Below are 21,354 nucleotides of genomic sequence, written 5' to 3'. Positions count from 1 at the left end.
GGCCTCATTAGAAAGGTGATTTCTAGTAAAAACTAAAAAAAAAAGAAGGAAGTTAGTCACACAGATGGCACATGTTTCGATGCACTGGGAAGTCGCAGAAGCAGCAGGTCACCGGGGCCCTTGGGGGGCCATGAGAAGGAGTTTGGACTGTCATCTCATGCGGTGGGCAGCCTGTGAAGAGTTTGAGCAGAGAATGGCCACAGAGCACCTGTGTTTTAGAAGGCTGTGTGGGAAGAGATTGGAGATGGTGGGGCGGAGTTGGGGGGCGCAGCCCGCTAACTCTGGTGGGGAGTGGGGAGCCCTGCGTCTCTGAGTGCTGTTGTAGGAGGTGACCTGGGGGGTGAGGACGGTAGAATGAGGCGGACCGCCTGCGTGCAGGCTGACATGCAGCAAAAACGCCCCACCTCTACAGAGACGCGTGTGATTCACACCACTGGCAATGGCTAGTTACTGCACTTAGCTGTACTAAGCAAATGATTATGGGCATCGTTTTTAAAATGGTACAAATAACTAAACAAACAAAACTTGTTTGGGGGTATTTCTGTGACATTATTAGTGGGATGGGACGTGTAACTGGCCTAAAAGGCTTTGTGGGGGAGGGGGAGTGCACAGGTGCACCCAAGCCCACCCACACCCGCTCACTCACCCACTCCTCCCATCGCGCTATCTTCTCTGCCCTCTCCATGGCTTCCTTGCGCTCACGGGCTGCTTGCACCGCGGCCTCCTTGGCTAAGCATTCCTCAGCAACCCTCCGCTCCTCTTCTGCCTTTTCTTCATCGGTTAAGCCATAATTTCGAGGCTCCCCAATCTCCTTGATGAGCCGTTTGATAGTGAGTCTGTTCTGAGCGTCTTCAAGTTTTCCTACATCTTTCCAAACCAGGAGAGAGGAAGGAGATCAGCACAGCATGTTCAGGGCCCACCTGCTATGCGTTCTGAGACCATACTCGGACAGTTGTTTATCACTGTTAACCTGTGATGGTGAGTTACGTGGGTCACCACACTGGGGTTTCCTTGTCCAGTTGCCAGCCAAGTTCAGAGTTTCTTGTCTCACCGGCAAATGTCGGACTGATGTCCGGCAGACACGGGGTTGGGGGTGGGGGGAATGGGCCCCGGTCATTGCGTTTCTGACAGTCACTGTTGATTTAAGTGGATGGATGAGGGGGAATGGACTTCCTCAAAAGGAGTGACTTCTCCACCGTGGAAGCATTCAAGCAAAGACTGGAACACTTCAAATGGGGATTTCCACCGAAGGAAGTCCTACCCTTGCTGAAGGCCAGACTGGGTGATTTCCTGGTTTCTTTTGTTTTGTTTCTGAGAATCGGTTATTCCGGGACATGGTTTTAATTTATTAATAAAAACAAAAAACTAAACTAAACTAACCATTTCAGTTAGCCTACTTGAACAGGAAGAAGTCCAAACTCCAGACTATATGACTAATGTTAATGTCAGGAGCAAGGACAAAAAAAGAAAAGGCTTGTGGGTACCCATAAGTCCCCTCAGTCGCTAAAGAGTCAACTGGACACCACTCTCTCGGGTGCTCTTGGAAGGTGTCTGCACAGGGGGTGTGCAGTAGATGCATTTCGGAGCTCAGCGCCTCCAGACCTTCCTCCCGGTAACCTCTCACCGGCCCCCAAGCACAGCCAGGGTGATGCTCCCTTCCCCTCCCCGTGTTTTTACCCTATGACCTTGACCTAGACCAAAGGCACTGCCAGATTCTGACATGGGTAGATGGGAAGAACAGGGCCAATGTATCAGTCAGTGGGTAGAAACAAGCCAAAAAAAGACAAAAACCGAAACTCACATCTGCAGGTGCTTGAACTCTGACATTTAAATATTTTCCTCTGATTCTTCTAGTAGAGTAATTACAACCTTGATGTACTTGGAAAGGCTCTGAAACATTTTGGAAAAGGTTCACTCTCTTTTGGAGGAGGGGCCTGCAGAGGACAATGCTGTCCTCTGCTCTGACCCAGGGGGGAACTTTGGAGTGGGTGGGGATGGGCACCTGACCACAGGGGCACCGAGTGGCCTCTGGCTTGCCCTTCTTGGAATGTGGAACGAGGACCAAAAGTCATGTCCATCTCCAGGCTCGGCTCCAGTGTAACAGGGAAACTCTGGACCAGGGGCAGCCCCCGGCCACCATGTGAACCAGGGAAGGGAGAGAGATTCTGGTCCAAAGAGCCAGAGAGGAAAGGGACGTGACATAGCAGCGGAATTCAGAGATGCAGAGAGAGAATGTGGGCGCCAGCATCATTCCAGACCCTTCCAGACCCTTCCGAGGCCAGGCTGCATTCCTGACCTTGACCCCCTCCCCCCACACCTGGCCTTACGATACATTTCTCCCCTTTGCTTTCGTTATCTCCCGGTTGCCAGCATGGAGTTCCGGCACGGAAGGAGCCAGGAACACGGTGGCCACTCGTTCCCTCCTCCCGTCATTTCTGTGCCTCTCAACCTTTCTCCCCGGGGCTCTCCTGGCCTTTCCATAAGTGATTTCTGGGGTTTTACTGAAAAGATGACAATTACTGTTTTTGTGAAATTTGTTCACCATTTTTTCTTAGTTCTCTCATTAACCAGGGTAAAGGACTTCCCATAGTACTAGGTATCAGACCCTTTGCTTTACATGTAAAATATGTAAAATAAATCCAGCATACACAGACACAGTCGGGGGGCCAAACCCAAACACTTCCAAAGGTGTAAATTCATAAGTAGTGTCATCTTTTTTATTTCTTAGTAGGCCATTTTATGCCTTAGTATTGGTAGTAAAAACAAAATTACCACTTGCTGAAATCCCTTCAAAGTGCCAGAAGCTTCCTATCTGCTATCCCTACCACCTGGAACACACTACAGGCCAGGGATTATCCTCCTATTTCCCAGGTGAGAAAACCGAGGCAGAGCCAGAACTGGAATCGGCTGTCCCGCTGACCTTAGCTCTAAGCCTCCCAATGCTCCAGAGTCCAAATGCGGCCCCTTCTGGCTCTTGGGGGTGAAGAGAGGCCTCTGGAGGCCCAAGGGGTCGGCCTGGCCACTCAGCTCCTGCCAAGGCTTTCTCACCAATGGAGGAGGAAGTATCAAATGCCCAGAAAACCAGAAGGGAAGTTCGGGGGTTCACCAAGCCAAGGGGAGAGGAAACAGCTATGACATTTGAGACTTGGAGTCACGAATGATGATGGTGATGGTGAAGATGATGAGAAACCATGTTTCCTGGGCGCTGGCTGTGAGCTAAGCTCCCAGTGAAGTGTTCAGAGGAAACACGGAGAAATACAATGAAGAACTATTTGCTTTTCTGAGCAGCTGTGGGGGGCACAGGGGGTCAGCTGGCCAGTCTAAAGGCCAGGTGGGGCTCTGTGAGGAGCACTGTGTCCACAAGGCTCCCGTGATGGAACACTGTCCCCAGGGAAGACAGGGGAATGGCCCAAAGCAGCCGGCAGCAAACACACTTCTTTGAAATGCCCTTTAAAATGTTGGTATTCTACTTCATAATGTACGCATAGGTGTTCATGTAACAATAACACTCTACCGCCAAATTCTCAATGAGGACCCCCCAGGGGAAGCGCCCCATTTATCCTGTGATTTTCCAATGTTTCCACCCTCCCCTAGCCTGGCCAGAGACTTGCTCTGGGGTTGGCTGGGAGGTCCTGACATTTGGCAGTGGCTCTCCGCATTCACATTATTTTTGAGTTCATTTCATACCAATATGTATCGGGTGGATTTCCACTTCGTCAAAATAGTTGAGGACCGTCTCATCTTCGGTATTGATGTCCCGGTAGTTGCTCAGAGCCCGGAGGAACCGGTCCTGGCTGTAGTGGGTGCCCGCCACCAAGCTCTCGGGAAGATTCATCACCCGGAACTTGAGGAACTCATCCGAGGCGTCCAGCGCACAGACAAATTCTGGGGAGAAGGAGAGGCTCCTGAGTTAACCCGGTGACCCGTGCAGGTTACATAACTAGCAGGTGCTGGTTGACAAAAAAACATCTGATTGGCAGCCAACACTGAGACCTCATGTAGCTGCAAATGGCCTGACAACGTGGACGGTAAGAACATGCAAACCAGGGATATTTTCAGAGACTGCCCTCTGAGGCCCAGCCAGTTGGTGTCTGTAGGATTTATTATTTTTCTTTTCCTCCCTCTCTTTCTTCCTTCCCTTCACTCTTTTCCTTCCTTCCTTCCTTCCTTCCTTCCTTCCTTCCTTCCTTCCTTCATTCCTTCTTTTCTTCCTTCCTTCCCCCCTTCCTTCCCTTTAATAAAAGCAGCAGAAATTGCAAATAGCAAGTCTTTAATAACCCTGTTATATCCATCATCGACTTCCCAGTCAATTGCCAAAGAGATCGGTGGCTGTGAGCAACATGCTTTGATGGCTGATTTGCCAAATTAATAAAAACGGGGACTCCCCTTGAGATTGTACTTCTCCACGGGTGCAGCCCTTTCCTCACTTTATGCCGCTGGCTATGAAACACCTATGTCCAACACAACATGGCCAGCGCCTCACTAAGTTCAGACCCATGGGCCATATCGACCACAGCATCACTCCACCCACCTGTGCTCTTCTTTTAAACCGTGAAAGCAGCTGCTTCTCCAGCTTCTAGTACAAGTTCAGTGGATGGTTGAGGGAGTGGATGAACGATTAAAATGCAGGTCAGTGAAATTAACTTTCTAGGCAAGTTACTGTTCTCTGATGTCCTCAGCAGGTCCAGAATACCCTGGTGCCCAGACCAGCAGCCATGGACATTATAAACAGCTCAGCTATCCCAAAAAAGCCTGGGAGAGCGTGGGAATGATTGGATTTTTATTCCACAGTTGTATTGGTTTGCCACATGATAACGCCATTCTCACTTCATTGCATTCGAATATGCTTTCTCGAATGAGCAAGAAAAGTGAGTGCTGCCCTGACTGGTGTGGCTCAGTGGAGTGAGTGTCTTCCCACACACTGAAAAGTTGCCAGTTTGGCCCCTGGTCAGGGCACGTGCCTGGGCTGCAGGCCAGGTCCATGGTTGGGGGCATGTGAGGCAATTGATCGATGTTTCTCGCCCACATCCATGTTTTTCTCCTTCTTTTTCTCCCTCCATCCCCCTCTCTCTAAAAATAAAGAAAATCTTAAAAAAAAAAAAAAAGCATTCATTGCAAGGCCCAGAGCGGGGTGTGCCCATGGGGCATACGGAACACCTGTGAACATTGTCTGCTTCGTGTGTTGACAGTGAAAACTAAGTTTTTCAAAGTTTGCAAGAGTCCAGGAAGCACGGAGAGTCCCAAACAAGATGGATGCAGAGAGGCCCACTCCAAGACACATCATAACTACAACGCCCAAGGTAAACAATAAAGAGAGACTCTTAAAAGCAGCAAGAGAAAAGCAGTTAGTTACCTACAGGGGAGTCCCCGTAAGACTCTCTTAAAAGATTTCTTAAAGGAAACTTTGCAGGCTAGAAGGGATTGGCAAGAAATATTCAAAGTCATGAAAAGCAGGGACCTACAACCAAGATTGCTCTACCCAGCAAAGCTATCATTTAGAATCGAAGGGCAGATAAAGAGCTTCCCAGTCAAGAAAAATCTGAAGGAGTTCATCATCACCAAGCCATTATTATATGAAATGTTAAAGGGATTTATTTAAGAAAAAGATCAAAACTACAAACAATAAAATGGCAAAAAATACATATCTATCAACAATTGAATCTAAAAAACAAACTGCGCACACAAGAAGCACAGAGACAGAATCATGGATACAGAGAACATTTTGATGGTTGCCAGACAGGAGGGGGTATAGGGAAATGGGTGAAGAGGTGAGGGGATTAAGAAGTACAAATAGGTAGTTGCAGAATAGCCATGGGGGTATACAGTACAGTATGGGAAATGGAGGAGCCAAAGAACTTATACGCATGACCCGTGGACTTGAACAATGGTATGGGGAGTGCCTGAGGGAGTAGGGGGTACTGGGTGGAGGGGGGCAAAGGGGGAAAAATCAGGACAACTGTAATAGCATGATCAGTAAAATATAATTTAAAAAAAAGAATCAACCAATGAATGCATAAATAAGTTGAACAACAAGGTGATCTTTCTCTCTCTCTCTCAAAATAAATTTTTAAAGAATTTGAAAGTTCTGTTAATAATCTACAAATTTCAAAATATAACATTGTATCTTTTTTCCAGTGATTAGGAGGTAGAAGATTCCAGTTAATCAAATTGTGAATAATGACGGACATATTTGGCTTCCAATATGCAAAGAATTTTAATATGATGACATGTATTTCCTACTAGGTGGCATATTTTTAAGAGTCCTTTCTCTCTTATGATTTGGGGAGAACTTCAGGATTTTGTAGTACCTTGAGATAATTATTCAGAATGTCTGCTTTTCTTGTGCCGGCCGACTGTGGATAGCAAGGAGTAGATCTCTGCTTGGTAAGATCGGACGAAACAAAACTGTCACTCACTGTATTTGGCTCTCTGGAGTCATGTGAAACCCTGAGTTTTAACAAATGTTTCCATATCCGTCTGATGGGGTAACTTTCAACTTGCCTCTTTCAACCAGGAGGTGTGAATAGAAGCACAATGGACACATGCTAAGAGCAGAGGTAAAATGTGATGATTTACCCCAGGGCTAGGTTACCATAGGTTCCAATGTGTTACCACTCAAAACACGCATGGGTGCCTGTATTAATCATGTTACCTTCCGTATCTTAAGGTGCTTTGACAACTTGAGAGGGGGCCTTCCCGACATGGGGGGCAGCTGCCCCTCCCAGGGCTAGCGGGCTTCTGAAGACAGTCAACAACTTAATTGGAAGCAAGCCTCCCATATGCGAGCTAACTCCTGCCCCCCCTTTATGTAATGCACACCAGGCCAATGCTGCCCCCTCCCCCACCTCCCACCCCCGCCCCGCCCGAAGCCATCCACCGCATGGTACCAGGCAACTAGAGACCTGAGCCCTCTGGAATTATGCCAACCATCCAGTCCTCTAAAGAAGCTGTTTACTCTGCCCTGCCTTGCCTTTCCCACGGAAACCCCAGGGAAGGCTGTGCTCTCGATTTGCCCCTGCCTCCTGCTTCTGCCTCCTGCCCGAGCCTGGCACTTCCTCCTGCCGCCCTGCATGCCCCCTTCCCTTGGGGAAACAACATAAATTCTTCCAGTGGCGTTCACCTCTTGTGTGTTTACTCAGTCATCTCCGTACGTTAAGACCCTGCGGGCGCCAACGAGACCGTGCGGTAACTGCTTTTAGGAAGATCAAAACACAACAATAATTTCTGGGAAGAGAGTAATTTACCAAAAACATACTAAACAGTCCAAAGAGATAACATCTGAGACATGTCTGGACTGTGTCCAACAAAGAGAGGGCAGCCCGGCGGACCACGATTCAGAATCCTGTGTCATTTTCCCTCTGTTTCTCTTTCCTCGTCTTGTGAAGGGCTTTCCTTAACTCTGGGTTTTGGAGGCAGTGGGGTGAGGACAGCTGGGTCTGAACGTGAGCCCTGCTATGCCCCAGTGAAGTGGACTTGGCTGAGTCACCGGGCTTTGGATCTGGAACGGTAAACAAGGGAGTCATTTCCGCCCTGCAGGACGGTGGGAAGGCTCAAGGAGCCCCTGGGCCCCGTGCTGCCCGGTGTGAGAGGAATGGCTAGTTGAGCCGAATGGTATCTATTTACGCCTCAGTGAGGGCATGAGGATTTATGACAGGGTTTGCGATGAATGCGCGTTGCCCAGAAGTGATAAACTCTCATGAACTGGCTAGACCTGGTTATTGAGAGCAATCGACTTTCCTTTTTAACTTTCTGGAAGGCCAACACATGCGTGAATGGGACATTTGAGGTAACCCACCCCTTTCACGTTCCCGCCATAACCCTCCATCCCTGAGGATGGCTGCCTGCTGGGGGTCTCCGTGCTCCCCTGCGCTTCCTTGTAAGCTGGCCTGGACCAAGAGGAGGAGAGGGTGATGGCCGTGAGCCGGCTTTCTTGGGACTTTGACACAAGTGAGCGCACCCTTCTGGATTACAAGTGTCTAGGCCCGGGGCAGGACACCCCAAGATTTCCCACCATGGTATATATTGATTATTTTGAGTTAAAGTTACTTAAAAAAACTGTCTATGCACCCTGCCTGGTGTGGCTCAGTGGGTTGAGCGCCAACCTGCTTACCAAAGGATCGCTGGTTCAATTCCCAGTCAGGGCACATGCCTGGGTTGCAGGCCAGGTCCCCAGTTGGGGTTGTGTGAGAGGCAACCAATCAATATATCTCTCGCACATTGTTGTCTCTCTCCCTTTCTCCTTCCCTTCCCTTCTTTTTAAAAATAAATAAAGAAAATCTTTTAAAAAGAACTGTATGGGTAGGAAAGCCCTGCCCTCTCTGTCCTCCTTAGAGCAGGAGATAAATCTGCCACGTGATCGGCGCCCTCCCTGCTCCTGAGGGCTGCATGCTGGTCACCTGATCGATCCCAGAGTTAAGAGAATCCAGAATGGGGAGCCAGGCTAAACAAGCCTCATGCCGCCTTTCCCGGTTTGTTCCTCAAGCCCCACCTTTGTTTAGGTTCCTCGCTGAGAGGAACACTCAAAACCTGCTTAGATTCCTTTTTAGTGAGCACAAACTTCCTTCCTTCTGCGAAGGTCTCAAGTTATTTTTTTACTTTAGACTTTCCTTTGTCTAAAAAGGATAAAAAGGTGCCTGGTCCATCATTTCTCTGAGTCTCATATTAAGGCCTGAGTATCTTATGATTCTCCCGTGCGCATGTATTAAGTTGGTTTTTCTCCTGTTACTCTAGGCTTGTGTCAATTTTATCGTTTTATTGTTAGTCCAACTGTAAGAACTACATAAGGGAGGGGCATTCTCCCGCTCCGCGGCATAATCTTGTACCAAGTTGTTGAAAATAGCTTGTATTTACCCTCTGACCAAAAACTGTCTCATGCAGAATGATTTAAAGGAGAGAGAGAGAAACTTTTAAAGTTCATGGCAAGGTCAGAGGAAATGCCTGCTAGTTACTCAGCAACTCCTTTTTTCACGGGATAAGTTGTGTCGACTTCTCTTTCAAAAGTACATTGTGCAATCTCTGGGTCAATATATGACGGAATCAAACTTGCTGTGGAGTTAGCCGTGAACTGAAAAGCTTTTTACCTGCCCTGTCTCAGTTCTGGATTCTGAAGTCTTCTGGAAAACATCATGGCCTCCCTGGCTGCTACAGCAGGTGGGAGCGCCGGGATGCGCACCTGGTGGTCTGGCCGGCAGCTGACTCCGAAGTCAGGGCGCCCATCCACAGAAGGGCTGCGTGTTGCTTTGTTACGGGAGGGAGCAGCAGAAATGCACATTCTCAAAGAACTGCAACATCCCTGATATGTACCCCCCACATTCTTTAGTTTGGAAATTTGATTTTCAGTGTATCATTTGACTTTTTTTTTATTCCCTTAAAAACCCTACTTTATTAACATCAAAAACATTATTCTGGTACAAAAGAGATATCAAATGACATTCCTTTAAATATGACCTTGGAGAAATATTTTAAACTTACCAGGCATGGTTAATTTATCAAAGGGAAACATTTTGCCTCTGATTTCTTCCTCCTCCTCCTCATCTTCTAATAAAACAAAACATACATCGCCGTGTTTATTACATATTATTACTATGGATAGCTCAAAAAATTAAACTATTTTAACTAGCAGTCACTAATTCCAGGTGAGTGACTCTTACTCTGAACAGTAAAGTTGCGTCTCATCTGAATGTAAATATTTAAACTTACGGCTGAACAGGTCTTTGGCTTGATCATAGGTCTTTGGGAATCCATCCAAAATGTAGCCTTGATTCCTGCAAGGCATAGATTTCAGCTTTTCTCTTATAAATCGAATTACATATTGATCTTCCAGTCGGCCTAATAGAAGGGAAAAAGATATTATCGAGCCCCATTCTACATAAAGTTTACATCCTAGAGTCATCTGAAAAATTATCAGGTAGTCAAAGTTACTACTGAACATTACTTATGTTTCCATTAAAGTGAAAAATATGTGGTTTGGAATTTCACACGTGATGTGTGAATTCTAATATGCAGTAAAGTAGGAGAACCCAGGGAGCTGGTCTCCAAGGAAGAACAGAAGCAAATGCTGATTTTTGGATTTCCAGAATGACTTCTGTGGTCCCAGCTTCTGGGTGTCGTTGAATGTGGAGTGAGTGGAGAAACCCGGGGTGTCCCTACTTAACAGTGGGGTTTACTCAGTTCTGTTTTGGTATCATACCTCCATAACCTCAATGCATAATGGTAAGTGCTTCTGTTTTGTGAACTGAGACAGTATTCATGTATGTTGCTAGCACATGATTTATCGCTAGTAGGGGCTCAATAAACATTTGCTTCATTTGAATAAAAATCAACCTTGATGTGAGCCTCAGAGGCACCCTTCTCCCCGTTTCCTTCAAAGCAACAGAAAAGACCAGGGCCCCACCCTGCAACCTGTCTTTTCCAGTTCTAATGGCATTTCTGACCTTGGCCCCACTGGGCAGGTCCTTTCAAGCCTTGGCTGCTGCATTTGCTTGGGGAAGCTGAAGAGGCGGGAGTTTGTTCTAAAACTGGCACAGTGATTAAAGATGTAGAGGTTCAGAACAGGCCTCCCCAAAATGTGCCACTTTGGCCTGTGAATTACTATGAACTGAAGGCAGTTGAAACCCTTTGAGGTCACGAGAAACTTTTATCTCTCCCTTAAAGAACTTAAACTAGGGACCTTGCCCATAGCAAGAATTATCACCAGAATTATTATTTTCTTTTTACCTTATCTGTACGGCAGGACAAACTACTGATTACCGAACATCTGCTCTTATTAGCGCCCTGCAACGACCTTCCTCCCCTCTGACCCGCAGGCTTGGCTCCGAAGGTCACATACACCTCATTCCCCTTTCTGTCGTTGAACCGCTCACGTATGTGCCCTCTGACTCCCTCGGGGGGGGGGGGCTCCCAGGCATACACATACGTAAGTGAATTTGGTTATTGTCTCCTGTTAACCTGCCTCATGGAGATTCAATTATCAGACCAGCCAAAAAAACCTAGGAGAGTAAAGTCTCTCCCTCCCCCACACAGACGCCACAGAAGCCACTTATCATTTCGTCACAATTACGGATCGGCTAACATATCCAAGACACAGCCGTGCCCTTACGTTGCTTCGTGGGTACCGTTCAGTCATGTGAGTTTGGCGGGCTCAGGAAATTGGTCTCTGACGCTCTTTCTAGGGCAGCACTACGCTTTCTGCGAACTAACGGCTCTTTCCAGCACTCTGCATGCGGGCACCGCGATCGGGTCAGAACACCTTTCTTCTTCCCCTTCACTGCCACACTAATCGCGGAGCAGTAACTGATTCAGAAAGTAACTGTCCTTCAGAAATGTAAATGTTACGGCAGAGACGGAAAGAATCATCACAAGTGTTATTTAGCATAATGAAATTCCTCACAATGATCCGGCTTCACTTCCCGGGAAGGTTCCCAATGCTGCAGAGAGAGACAAAGACACCTTTTTCTGAAAGGCAGGGCATTCGCCAACACTCACAGCGAGTGTTGTCTAAGCGTTCCCCTTCCAGCGTCCAGAGGCTTCCTTGGGGAAGCAAAGGCACATGATCAGAACTCCCGCTTTCCTCCCCATCCGTGCGCACCTCACTTCGCTTCAGGCGGTGGGCTTTGCCATCCACGTCCTTTTGCCTCCCGTGAAGCATTCAGTATGCCAGCAGGGCCCCCAGGGCCAGGTGAGGATGACTACGGGCCACGAGGACACAAAGGGCCAAGCCCCAGTGCCTTTCTCCAGAGAACTCTGACCCCGCTACAGGTGCCCCAGGGCCCGTGTTGGGCTCCTTGGAAAGGGACTGTCACTTCTACCCTAGAATGAATGAGCACAGCCCTATGGGACAGCCCTTAAAACACCACACTGTTTTTTTTAGAAAATGCTAAGTCTGTCTTTGAAATGCCAGTAATGTTTGTTTACTTGTTTTTAAAGCCAGATATTGTATGATTTTTTTTAAAGATTTTATTTGTGCATTCTTAGAGAGCGGGGAAGGTAGGGAGGAAGAGAGGGAGAGGCACATCTGTGTGCGGGAGAAACAGCAATGGACTGCCTCTCGCACGCCCGGCCCTGGACCCGGCCCGCAACCCTGGCGTGTGCCCTGACTGGGAATCAAACTGGTGACCTTTCAGTTCACAGGCGGGCGCTCAGTCCACTGAGCCACACCAGTCAGGGCCACACCATTTACTCTTCAGTGTCCTTGGTTTAGGGAACACGGGCTTGTGTAACTACATGTCTCGGTTTCCCTGTTCCACTTGCCAAGGAATGTCCCTAGCTTCCTACCATCCCGCTTTAAACCACGCAAGTATGGCTCTCCGGTGTGAATGAAGTCTCTTCTAGTTCTCACAGCCTCACAAGTTTCATACTGAAGCCCCCAGTCTGTCATTTAATTCCAAACTCTTCTCCCAGCCCAGCTGACTCGGGCCCAGAGGGACGCGGGGGGGGGGTTCGCACACGCTCAGCTAGTTTCTCTTCCTCCCTCCTCTTTAGTTTACCCCCTTCCTCTTCCTCCTCCTACTCCTCGCTCTATTACCTGCCTGTTTTTTTATCATCATCATCATCATGTCCTTTTGTTTTCCATTTCTTAAGTTTTTTATCCTTTTAAACATTTATTTTATGGTCTCTGCTCATTTACTTTCTGAAGGCAAGGCAAGTCTGGCTTCACTCCTGGTGGACTATTCTCTCAAAGACATTGTAATTTTGGTTCATGAGTTCATCTTTAGCAGGGTTGTTTTTTTTTTTAGTTACTAAAAAATGTAGTTTCTCTTAATAAGCATATATTTTCTTGTGATTTATAAAACTCTAATTTATAAATAATCCTGTGGCCCTGGCTGGTGTGGCTCAGTAGATTGAGTGAGAGCCTGCGAACTGAAAGGCTGCCAGTTATATTCCCAGTCCGGGCACGTGCCTGGGTTGTGGGCCAGCTCCCCACGTGGAAGGAGAGATCAATGTTTCTCTCCTTCTCTTTCTCCCTCCCTTCCCTTCTCTCTCTAAAAAATAAATAAATACTCAGTATCCCCCATACTTCGGAAGAAAAGGATTTTATTTATTTGTTTTTACAGAGAGGGGAAGTGAGGGAGAAAGAGTGGGAGAAGAACATCGACGGGAGAGAGAATCATCGATCCGTTGCCTCTCTCATGCACCCCAGCTGGGGACCAGGCCTGCAACCCAGGCATGCACCCCGACCGGAGATCAAACTTGTGACCTTTTGCTTTGTGGGATGATACCTAACCAACAGAGCCACACTGGTCAGGGCGAGGGAGAATAAGTCTTATGAGCAAAAAAATATATATCAAAAAATCTCTAAAAATTTAAATACCAAGGTTTAATTAGTCTACGCGCAGTTCAGACGTTATGAAGTTGATACATTTACATGGTTTTCCTCCCAACATTTTTTATTTTCCAATTCACAGAATAGTTGAAATAGTCTCATGATCAATCGATCGCCTGGCATCCCACCAGCTAGACTGAGAATTCCACAACTCTGCGGAAATACATACAGTGAGCAAAGAGAATCTATCACACAAGTGCACTGGGAGGTTTAACCAAGTTCCTGTTTGGGCCGCAGGGCCGGGGCTGATGGGAGGGGCTTTATTTATGAACAGGAAGTGGAGGTGCCGTGGCGGGCTGCGAGATCTGTGTTGCTGGAATCATGAGACTCATTTAATCACAAATGGGTCATGTTAGGGACAAGTGAGCCCATCCCTGTGTCCTCAGGCTGGGAAATTTCTATGGGAGCCTGGGGGGTGGGCTCCAAGGTCTTGCTTTGTGGAAACATAATCAAGGTCCATGTCCTAGTTTCTGGTAAACATGACCAGGAAGGGTTTTTGGACAGACTCGAGGGGATTGGGGAACCCTTCCAGTCTTGTAGGAAGCGGGTAGGTGGGGGGACAGAGCGGGGAGGGGAGGGGGGCTTGCTGTTCTGAGACTTTCTGTTCCCTCAAAGACCTCATCCGTCCTCTGCTCCATCCCAGGGCCCCTCCAGACGGAGGCTGCTGACCCAGTTTGGCCTCTCGCATCTGGGAAGCACAGAGTCTTCTCTGGCCAAGGACAGGCCCTTCCTGAACTTGGGCAATGCACTGGCTGTTCTCAACTTGGCACAGTCTCGCCTGTGATTCTTCTCTGCGGTCACCTCCCCAGGCTTGAAAAGAGCCCAGGTGGTACATCACACCGTGCTGTTACATAAAGTCCTTAGGTAAGACTTTTGGGTCCTTGCAAAGACCTATCATATCCGTCTCTGTCAATAGATATTTTCCCGTGTTTGTCTCCTCTGGTGAGCTCGAATGTTAGAGGCTCTTGCCTCTCTTCAGGGGGCAGCATTGTTCTCTGCCTCCAGTGCCCTCTTTCTGTCCCTGACACCTCGGGCTTAAAGGGTAAGGACATGTGGCCACGTACACCTGTGGATTCCTCAGTCCCAGTCTCCCACCCTTTATTGTTTACTTTTTTAGAAAATTTTTATAAGAGTTTATTTGAGCCAAAGTGATGACACATCAGGAAGCAAGATCTCAAAGGCTCCCCCTCCGTTCACGTGGCCTGGCCAGATTTCCTTCCACTGGCATCCCCACCATGGAATGTCTAGTCCTGCGTTTGCTTTCTCGCCCCCAGATGCTGGGAGCCAGGACTCTGTCAGACTCTACCCGTGACAGTGACTCCCAGTGTCCCCTGGTGAAGCGGAGGCACTCTTGTAGCTCCAAGTATTAATACGTGTTTTCTACATACCTTCCTTTCCCTCTGAGAGATCTCTCTGGGACTCTCCATCCCACTTCAGCTGGTTCAAGTGGACACTCAACATATGCTAACAAAACTGTTTTCTCTACCACAGAAAACCAGATTGGTGTGGCCTGGGGGAAGGAGGGGAGGAGGCAGAGGGGTGGCCTGGACTTCAGGTGGGCTTGGAAGAACAAGAGTCACAGAAGTTGAGTAGCTAGGCAGAGGACTGCCCAGAGGACCCAAGGGTGGAGGCCCAGAAGACCAGAGGTGGGGCAGACACTCAACAGCAGGGCCTTGGGGGTAGGGCACCCCCAGTGGCCTGGAGAAGCACAGCACCAGAAAAGAGCAGCAAGCACCCAGGGCCAGTTGACACCTCTGTCCTTCCCCAACTCCCTCTTGCCCCAGTCCAACCCTGGAGGATCAGAAACAGCCACCAGCAAGATGGGAGAAGTCAAGAGAGAAGAGAAACCAAAGATGCTGGATGAGAGGCCAGGGGAGAACGCCATTGCACGAGTCTGCACTACTGGACTGGCCTGTAGACGGTACCAATGTAACCATTTTGATGGAGGAACTCAACTGTTTAAGTGTAAAAATGAAATGGCTTTATTTTTCTAATAACTGCCAACTGATGGCTTTCCTGCTAGGTAACAAGCTCCCTTAGAAACACCTCAGGGCAAAACCTAGTCTCTGATGATTTGAATGGCCTTCCTAAAGCATGAATAAACAAGGAGCTGCTTCCTTAGTATCTAGGGGCTGCCGTGGGGCCAGCCCTAGATTCCATCCCAGGGTGGGCAGAAATGAGTCCAGATTTTGAGTTTATAGTGACACTTGACTGTGGTGACTTTGTTCCACCAACCGGTTAAAATTACCAAGTGAGTATGGATGGGAAAAAAAAGTTCTATGGAAAGCAACCTCACAGGGAGAGCTGACCATGAATTCCTAACTGGGCAGGTGACGGTGGGGAGTCACGCCCCAGGAACATAACGTTTCAGTGAAAGATTTTAAGCCAGCTCTGTCCATTGTTCTTGTGCATCTAAGTAGAAATGCCAGAAGTACAGTAATACCCCTGGAAGGGGGTATGAACCCTCGAGAGAGCACATAGTTTTGTTAACTATCCTGTGATCCAGTCCCCACCTTGCTTCCTCCCACCTGCAAGAAATCTTCCTCACATTCTCCCCTTAATCTCAAACGCGCAAGAGCTGCTGCAAACTGCTGCTCCCCAGATCAGTTGAGCTCTTGCTCCCCGGCCTATGTCATCGGTTCGGCTCAAACTCCTACAAAAATTCTCTACAGGTTTGGATGTTTCTTATGTGCAAACATGAGTAGGAATATTTTCCCCACTGATTTGTACTCCTTCCTGCATTGATTACGGGTCCACGTTATTCATCAGTTTTTTTTCTATTAAGAATTTAATGATTTTTTATTTTTAAAAGATTTTTATTTCTATATTTTTAGAGAGAGGGGGAGGGAGGTAGAAAGAGAGGGGAGAAACATCAATGTGTGGTTGCCTCTTGCACACCCCCAACCGGGCACCTGGCCTGCAGCCAGGTGTGTGCTCTGACTGGGAAGCGAACTGGTGACCCTTCAGTTTGTGGGATGATGCCCACTCAACTGAGCCGCCCAGCCAGGGCTTAATGATTTTCTTATTAGTTTGTCTGAGTATTTTATATATTAAGACTATTAACTCTGTCATATTGGTGGCAAGTATTTTTTTTCCTGGTTTGTCCTTTGCCTTTTAATTAATGACCTTTGATGTTTTAAAACATTCATGACTAAACATTTGATTTTTTTTTTAACTTAGGTATTTCTTTCCCATCTTATGATCAATCACCAAAATATTAATGGTAACTCTTTTGGGGAGGGGGCATAGAATTATAAATAAAATTTCTTTTCTGGTTGTAATAACAGACAAATAGTCTTTGACAGCAAGGAGGTAAAAACCGGAAAGACTCACAGACCGAACTAGAAAGATAAAATAAACCGCACAGTAGCGATGCTGTGCTATTGACCTGGGGGAAAGAACGAGAACAAACAGAAGAGCGTCGCGAGCAAGGCCAGCGTGCTCTGTCACCTGCGTTCTGCTCCATGCTCTCCTTGACCCCGTCCAAGAGCTCCTGCGCATCTTCCATGTTTTCCTCTTCCTCTTCCTCACCTTCCTCATCCCCGTCCCCTCCGTACTTCGGTGCCACTGCGGCCTCCTGCATACCACACAGATCCTCCAGTTGGATGAGGCCCGAGCTGACTTGCTATTCACTAATCACCTGCTGCGGGAAATCTCTGAACCTTCCTCTCAGTTTTGCTGTGCACCTAAACTGCTTGAGAAAATGACGCCTTTCTGATAATACCCCGGGAAATGGACACCTAGAATAAAAACAGCTGAAAAGGTTCTAGTCGGGGGCTGGGGATGGAGGCAGGGCTGTGGACAGCAATGGGGGGGGGGGATTGGGACAAGTGTAATAGAACAGTAATAAAATAAATTAATTTAAAAAATGAAAATGTTCCAGTCAACAGGGAGAATACAGATATATTTTGAGCAGCAGCTTGGAGATGCACTAAATTTCATGGGCCAGCTGTGAAAGATGCTTCCTTCTCGGAGAGAGAAGCCCTGTGGGATTCAGTCTTTTTGTTAAGTGGGGCCAACAGTAAAATCCAGTTACAGTAACAAACCTCTTTGTAGGATGTCATGTAAAAAAACATGTTTAAAATATAAAAATTCCCAATAACGTAGGTAACAGTGGTACCAGTTTTGCTATGGCTTCAGAAATGACGTCCTTCAGTTTGACGTGATGTAGTCTGTAGTACTTGGTCAACACTTCCGCGATGCTGGATTTCCCCACAGCAGGAGGGCCGAGGATGCAAACCTTAATGGGCTGAAAGAGGAGACAGATCACCTAGTGAGCTCTGAGCAGCCTGGAGCGGGACAGGGTACATGTTATTTCAGAGGTGAGCCCTTCTGAGTCTCCAGGTCCTGCAAGGCTACCTCTCCAGTCACTCTCTCCAAGTACTTAGTGAGCACCTACTATGTGCCCTGACCTGGGCGGGGGAACACGACACTCCAGTATGTGCTCTGGAGTACCTCAAAAGCATTAAAAAAGAAAGTACTCAAGCACGGCATGCTGCCAGCTTCCCAGTGTGTTGTGTTACTCTTGCAAAGATAACAAAGAGATTAAAGAATTTCTGGTCCGGTGTAGATAGTGCTTACTTATTGCCTCACGAATATTGTCTCTGGGCTGAACTTGGTCTTTAGTTATACTTTCCTTTCTAACACAGATAATTTACTCTAGTTTTTGAAGATACACTCATTAAGATAATGCCATTTCTTCTGCCGAAAAACTTGCTCAAATGCTAAAGAAGCTCTGTCACACTCGTAACCAGTGGGAAATGTTACTAACGGAAATAAAAACATCAGTAGCAAATAGCCATTTCTTTCAAAGTGGTCCAAACAGTTGTGAAACTGAGGGCTAGTGTTTTGCATGGCAAATTAAAAACATTTTTTTACTTTTAAAGTGTTTTAAAAAAAATCACGCCAATGAAAAGAATTTCCTCTGGCAGAGTGTCCACGTGCTCAAAGATTACATAATTTCATCCAGGAAGTGGGTTGTTGTTATTGTTATTTCCAGTTGTCGATGGGGAAACTGAGGCCGTGAGGACACAGGCAGAGGCGTGGTGTGGTGCTGGGGGAGGAGTGGTGGATGTGCATGGTCCCGTATGGTTAGCGATGGGCACTTCCAGGGGACAGGAACGACCAAGATGGCAGGCAGTGGGTGCGGGGGACACAGGTGCAGACAAAGCAACTCTGAGCTGAGTCTGGCTGAGCAGGGCTGGGCTGCCAGGTGGGCTTGGCACCTTCACAAGGCGTGGAGTCCAGCCGGAACAGCTTCACGTGCCTTGTTTTGTCTGCATGCCCAGGGCGGACCTGTCTCCAGGGCTGAGCTCACTTTATCCAGGTACAAACCCTGCATGGCAGTTTGTTCATGTACAATGAGAAGTGTGACGGCCACTGAGCTGAGGACGGTCTGCGTGCACGCGGTACATTTACCCCCTAGGGGCAGACGGGCATGGACCGAAGAGCTCTGACGGCAGCAAGGAGAGTTGGGGGGATGCATTGTTCATCCACACCAGGTCAGGGTGTCCTGAGGCACCTGTCTCCGCAGCTGGGTGACTTTGCTTCGCTAAGGAATTGGAATTGTGGGAGCCCTGGGCTTGAGGCCCCACAGTTCTGGCTGTCGCTGCTATGGCATGGCCTACATGTTGCCCTCCTGGTGGTTCCTGGTCTCTGCTGCCGCATGGACCGACGCCCCCAGGGAGGCACAGGCTGTGAAAGTTGTAGGCATGCTCATTCCTTCTATCATGTTCTTGGCCAGTCTTGCTAATCAGGAACCACTGGGTCTCTTTAAGGCATCTTATCTCTAATTGTGTGCGTATTACAGTTGATTCACAGAGGAAACGCTAGTCTTACCTCTTGAGTTGGGTGGGTCTGTGCCTTGGAATGGTCTCCTAGTAAGTCACCAGGGGTACCTCGGATGCTGAAAGGGGTCATTGTCTCTTTTGCTAAGTGGTACGTCCTTCACTTGCTACTAACGAGGCATGTTTTTCAGGAAAATATGGTCCTTAGGATAGAACGGTGACACTGTACTGCTCGTACGAAGTATTCCCACACACGGTGGCAATTACGACTATGACGGCGCCCGTCACTCATAGATAACACTGCAGTTTTCCAAACACTGTCCCACGTAATGCTCACTGTCACCTTCGTAGTGCTCCCCTGGAACAAACCCAAAGGCCCAGGCAAGCGCTGCCGTGGCCTGTTCTCAGAGAGCGGTGTGGAGGCTCTGCAGTGGGGCCATTCTAGCTAAGTGGGTGTCCACGCTGGTTTGAATCGCCAACTGGCCACGTGGCCTTGAGAAGCTTGCTCCATCTCTCGGAGCCTTGGTTTTCCCATCGACAAGATGCAGATCAGAATATCAGCCTTGAAAAGCTGTGATGAGTAAAACAACCAGCCAATCTCCTGGCCAATAGGATCAAAGGAATAGTGAGATTTCTTCCACCTCCTCCCTCCCCTCTCCCGGGTGCGCATCCAGGGCTGCGCCAGGCAGGCCAGTTGGGCGCCGGGTCTGTCCCCTTTTGCAGACAGCTCTGTGACAGTCAGCCTTGAGCTCGCTGTCACGTTCACTGTGTGTCAAGCATAGCAGTCATTGTCTCTGTTAACTTTAAAATTTCCATATTTGGTTGACGGTATTAATATAACACACATGAACTCTGCCAGGCCTGGACCAACGGGTCACCTTTGAAAAAGAATTTGAATTTAGAAATTTGGACATTTGAGAAAGGCAATACTTTCATTGAGAGAATTATACCCAGAGTTGAAATACAAAATGGTTGTAGTTACCAGTAATTTTCTGCTTTGCTTGTACTCTCTGAGGATACTGTTGATATTTTCCACAAACCCAGCTTGGGCGACCCAACGCATGTTGAAATTCTCCTTCACACAGACGGCTTCCATTCTCAGGTTGACCAGTAAGTGGTCAATGTTCTCTTGCTAAGAGATAAAGGCACATCAGAGATTTGTCTCTTTATTTTTATTTTGATGTTGATAACAGACCAAAATCTATTCTGATTAAAGAAAAAAATACACCCATTCACTGACCCTGACGGTCACTAAGTGTTGACAGAGAGCCCGCTGTGACCTTCTGACCCGCCTATGCCTGCCCCACACCTGCTCTCTGGGGACGGTGGGACTGGGCTCTTGCACAGCCGCTCTGAGTAGGAAGGTACTGGAAGTCCAAGTATGAGGTTTCTTCTTAAAAATGTTTCATTGTATCTACCACTTTTTTTTTTGGACTTCAGTAACTTTATTCCTATGCCCTGAATAGCCCCACATCAGACCAATATGCTATTCAGCTGATTTATAACATCCACACCCAACTGCCTTTTTAAGAAATGACTTAATTAAAAAAAATTATGTGTATAGAGTGTTCTTCCTTGACCTTCTCACAAATATCACTGAAAAATGAAGCTGAAAGCCTCTCCAAAACTCATCAGTTACCTCACTCCTACAGCTTACATCATCCTGCCTTTTCCTTGACAGCTGAATCAATTTTTTAAAAAGTATTTATTAAATGGATTGGGGTGACATAGGTTGAAAGGACCGTGTAGGTCTCAGTATCATTTCTATGATACTAGATCTGTATATTGCACTGTGTGCCCACCACCTACTGTAACTACTTTTTAAAAAAAGATTTCATTTATTTATTTTTAGAGAGAGGGGAAAGGAGAGAGGACTAGAGGGAGAGAAACATAGATTTGCAAACAACCATAGGTTGCCTCTCGCACGCCCCCTACTGGGCACCAGGCGCACAATCCAAGCATGTGCCCTGACTGGGAATTGAACCAGCAACCTGTCAGTTTGCAGGCCAGCACTCAGTCCACTGAGCCACACCAGCCAGGGCCAGAGAGCTTTCAAATACATCTTCTGACTGTGACCTCTGAAAGTTTTTCAGAAAGGAAAACAGGCTCGCAGAAGAGAAGAGAAAGTCACTTTAGGGCAGATGGCTAGTTGTGCAGGAGCTTGGAAGCCAGGCATTCTGACTCCAAGCCCCTGAAGAACCACTCCATTTAGGAAAAGGGTAGACAAAAAGAATCTCTTATATACTA

General features: G+C 47.6%; 1 protein-coding gene across 1 annotated transcript in view; it reads right to left on the bottom strand.

Annotated features, from left to right (window-relative positions):
• Window positions 1-21,354, bottom strand: part of AK7 (adenylate kinase 7) — a 59,416-nt gene that overhangs the window by 3,721 nt on the left and 34,341 nt on the right. Inside the window, exons 10-16 of the mRNA XM_024568260.3 lie at window positions 20,090-20,239; window positions 17,442-17,570; window positions 16,772-16,898; window positions 9,700-9,828; window positions 9,472-9,537; window positions 3,688-3,885; window positions 647-867 (exon numbers count right to left, since the gene is read on the bottom strand). Coding sequence (XP_024424028.2) covers window positions 647-867; window positions 3,688-3,885; window positions 9,472-9,537; window positions 9,700-9,828; window positions 16,772-16,898; window positions 17,442-17,570; window positions 20,090-20,239 — 1,020 coding nt within the window. The remainder of the gene's footprint in view (window positions 1-646; window positions 868-3,687; window positions 3,886-9,471; window positions 9,538-9,699; window positions 9,829-16,771; window positions 16,899-17,441; window positions 17,571-20,089; window positions 20,240-21,354) is intronic.

This window comes from Desmodus rotundus, chromosome 7 (assembly GCF_022682495.2).
Source record: "Desmodus rotundus isolate HL8 chromosome 7, HLdesRot8A.1, whole genome shotgun sequence".
NCBI lineage: Eukaryota > Metazoa > Chordata > Mammalia > Chiroptera > Phyllostomidae > Desmodus > Desmodus rotundus.
This window is presented reverse-complemented; position numbering and strand designations above follow the sequence as displayed.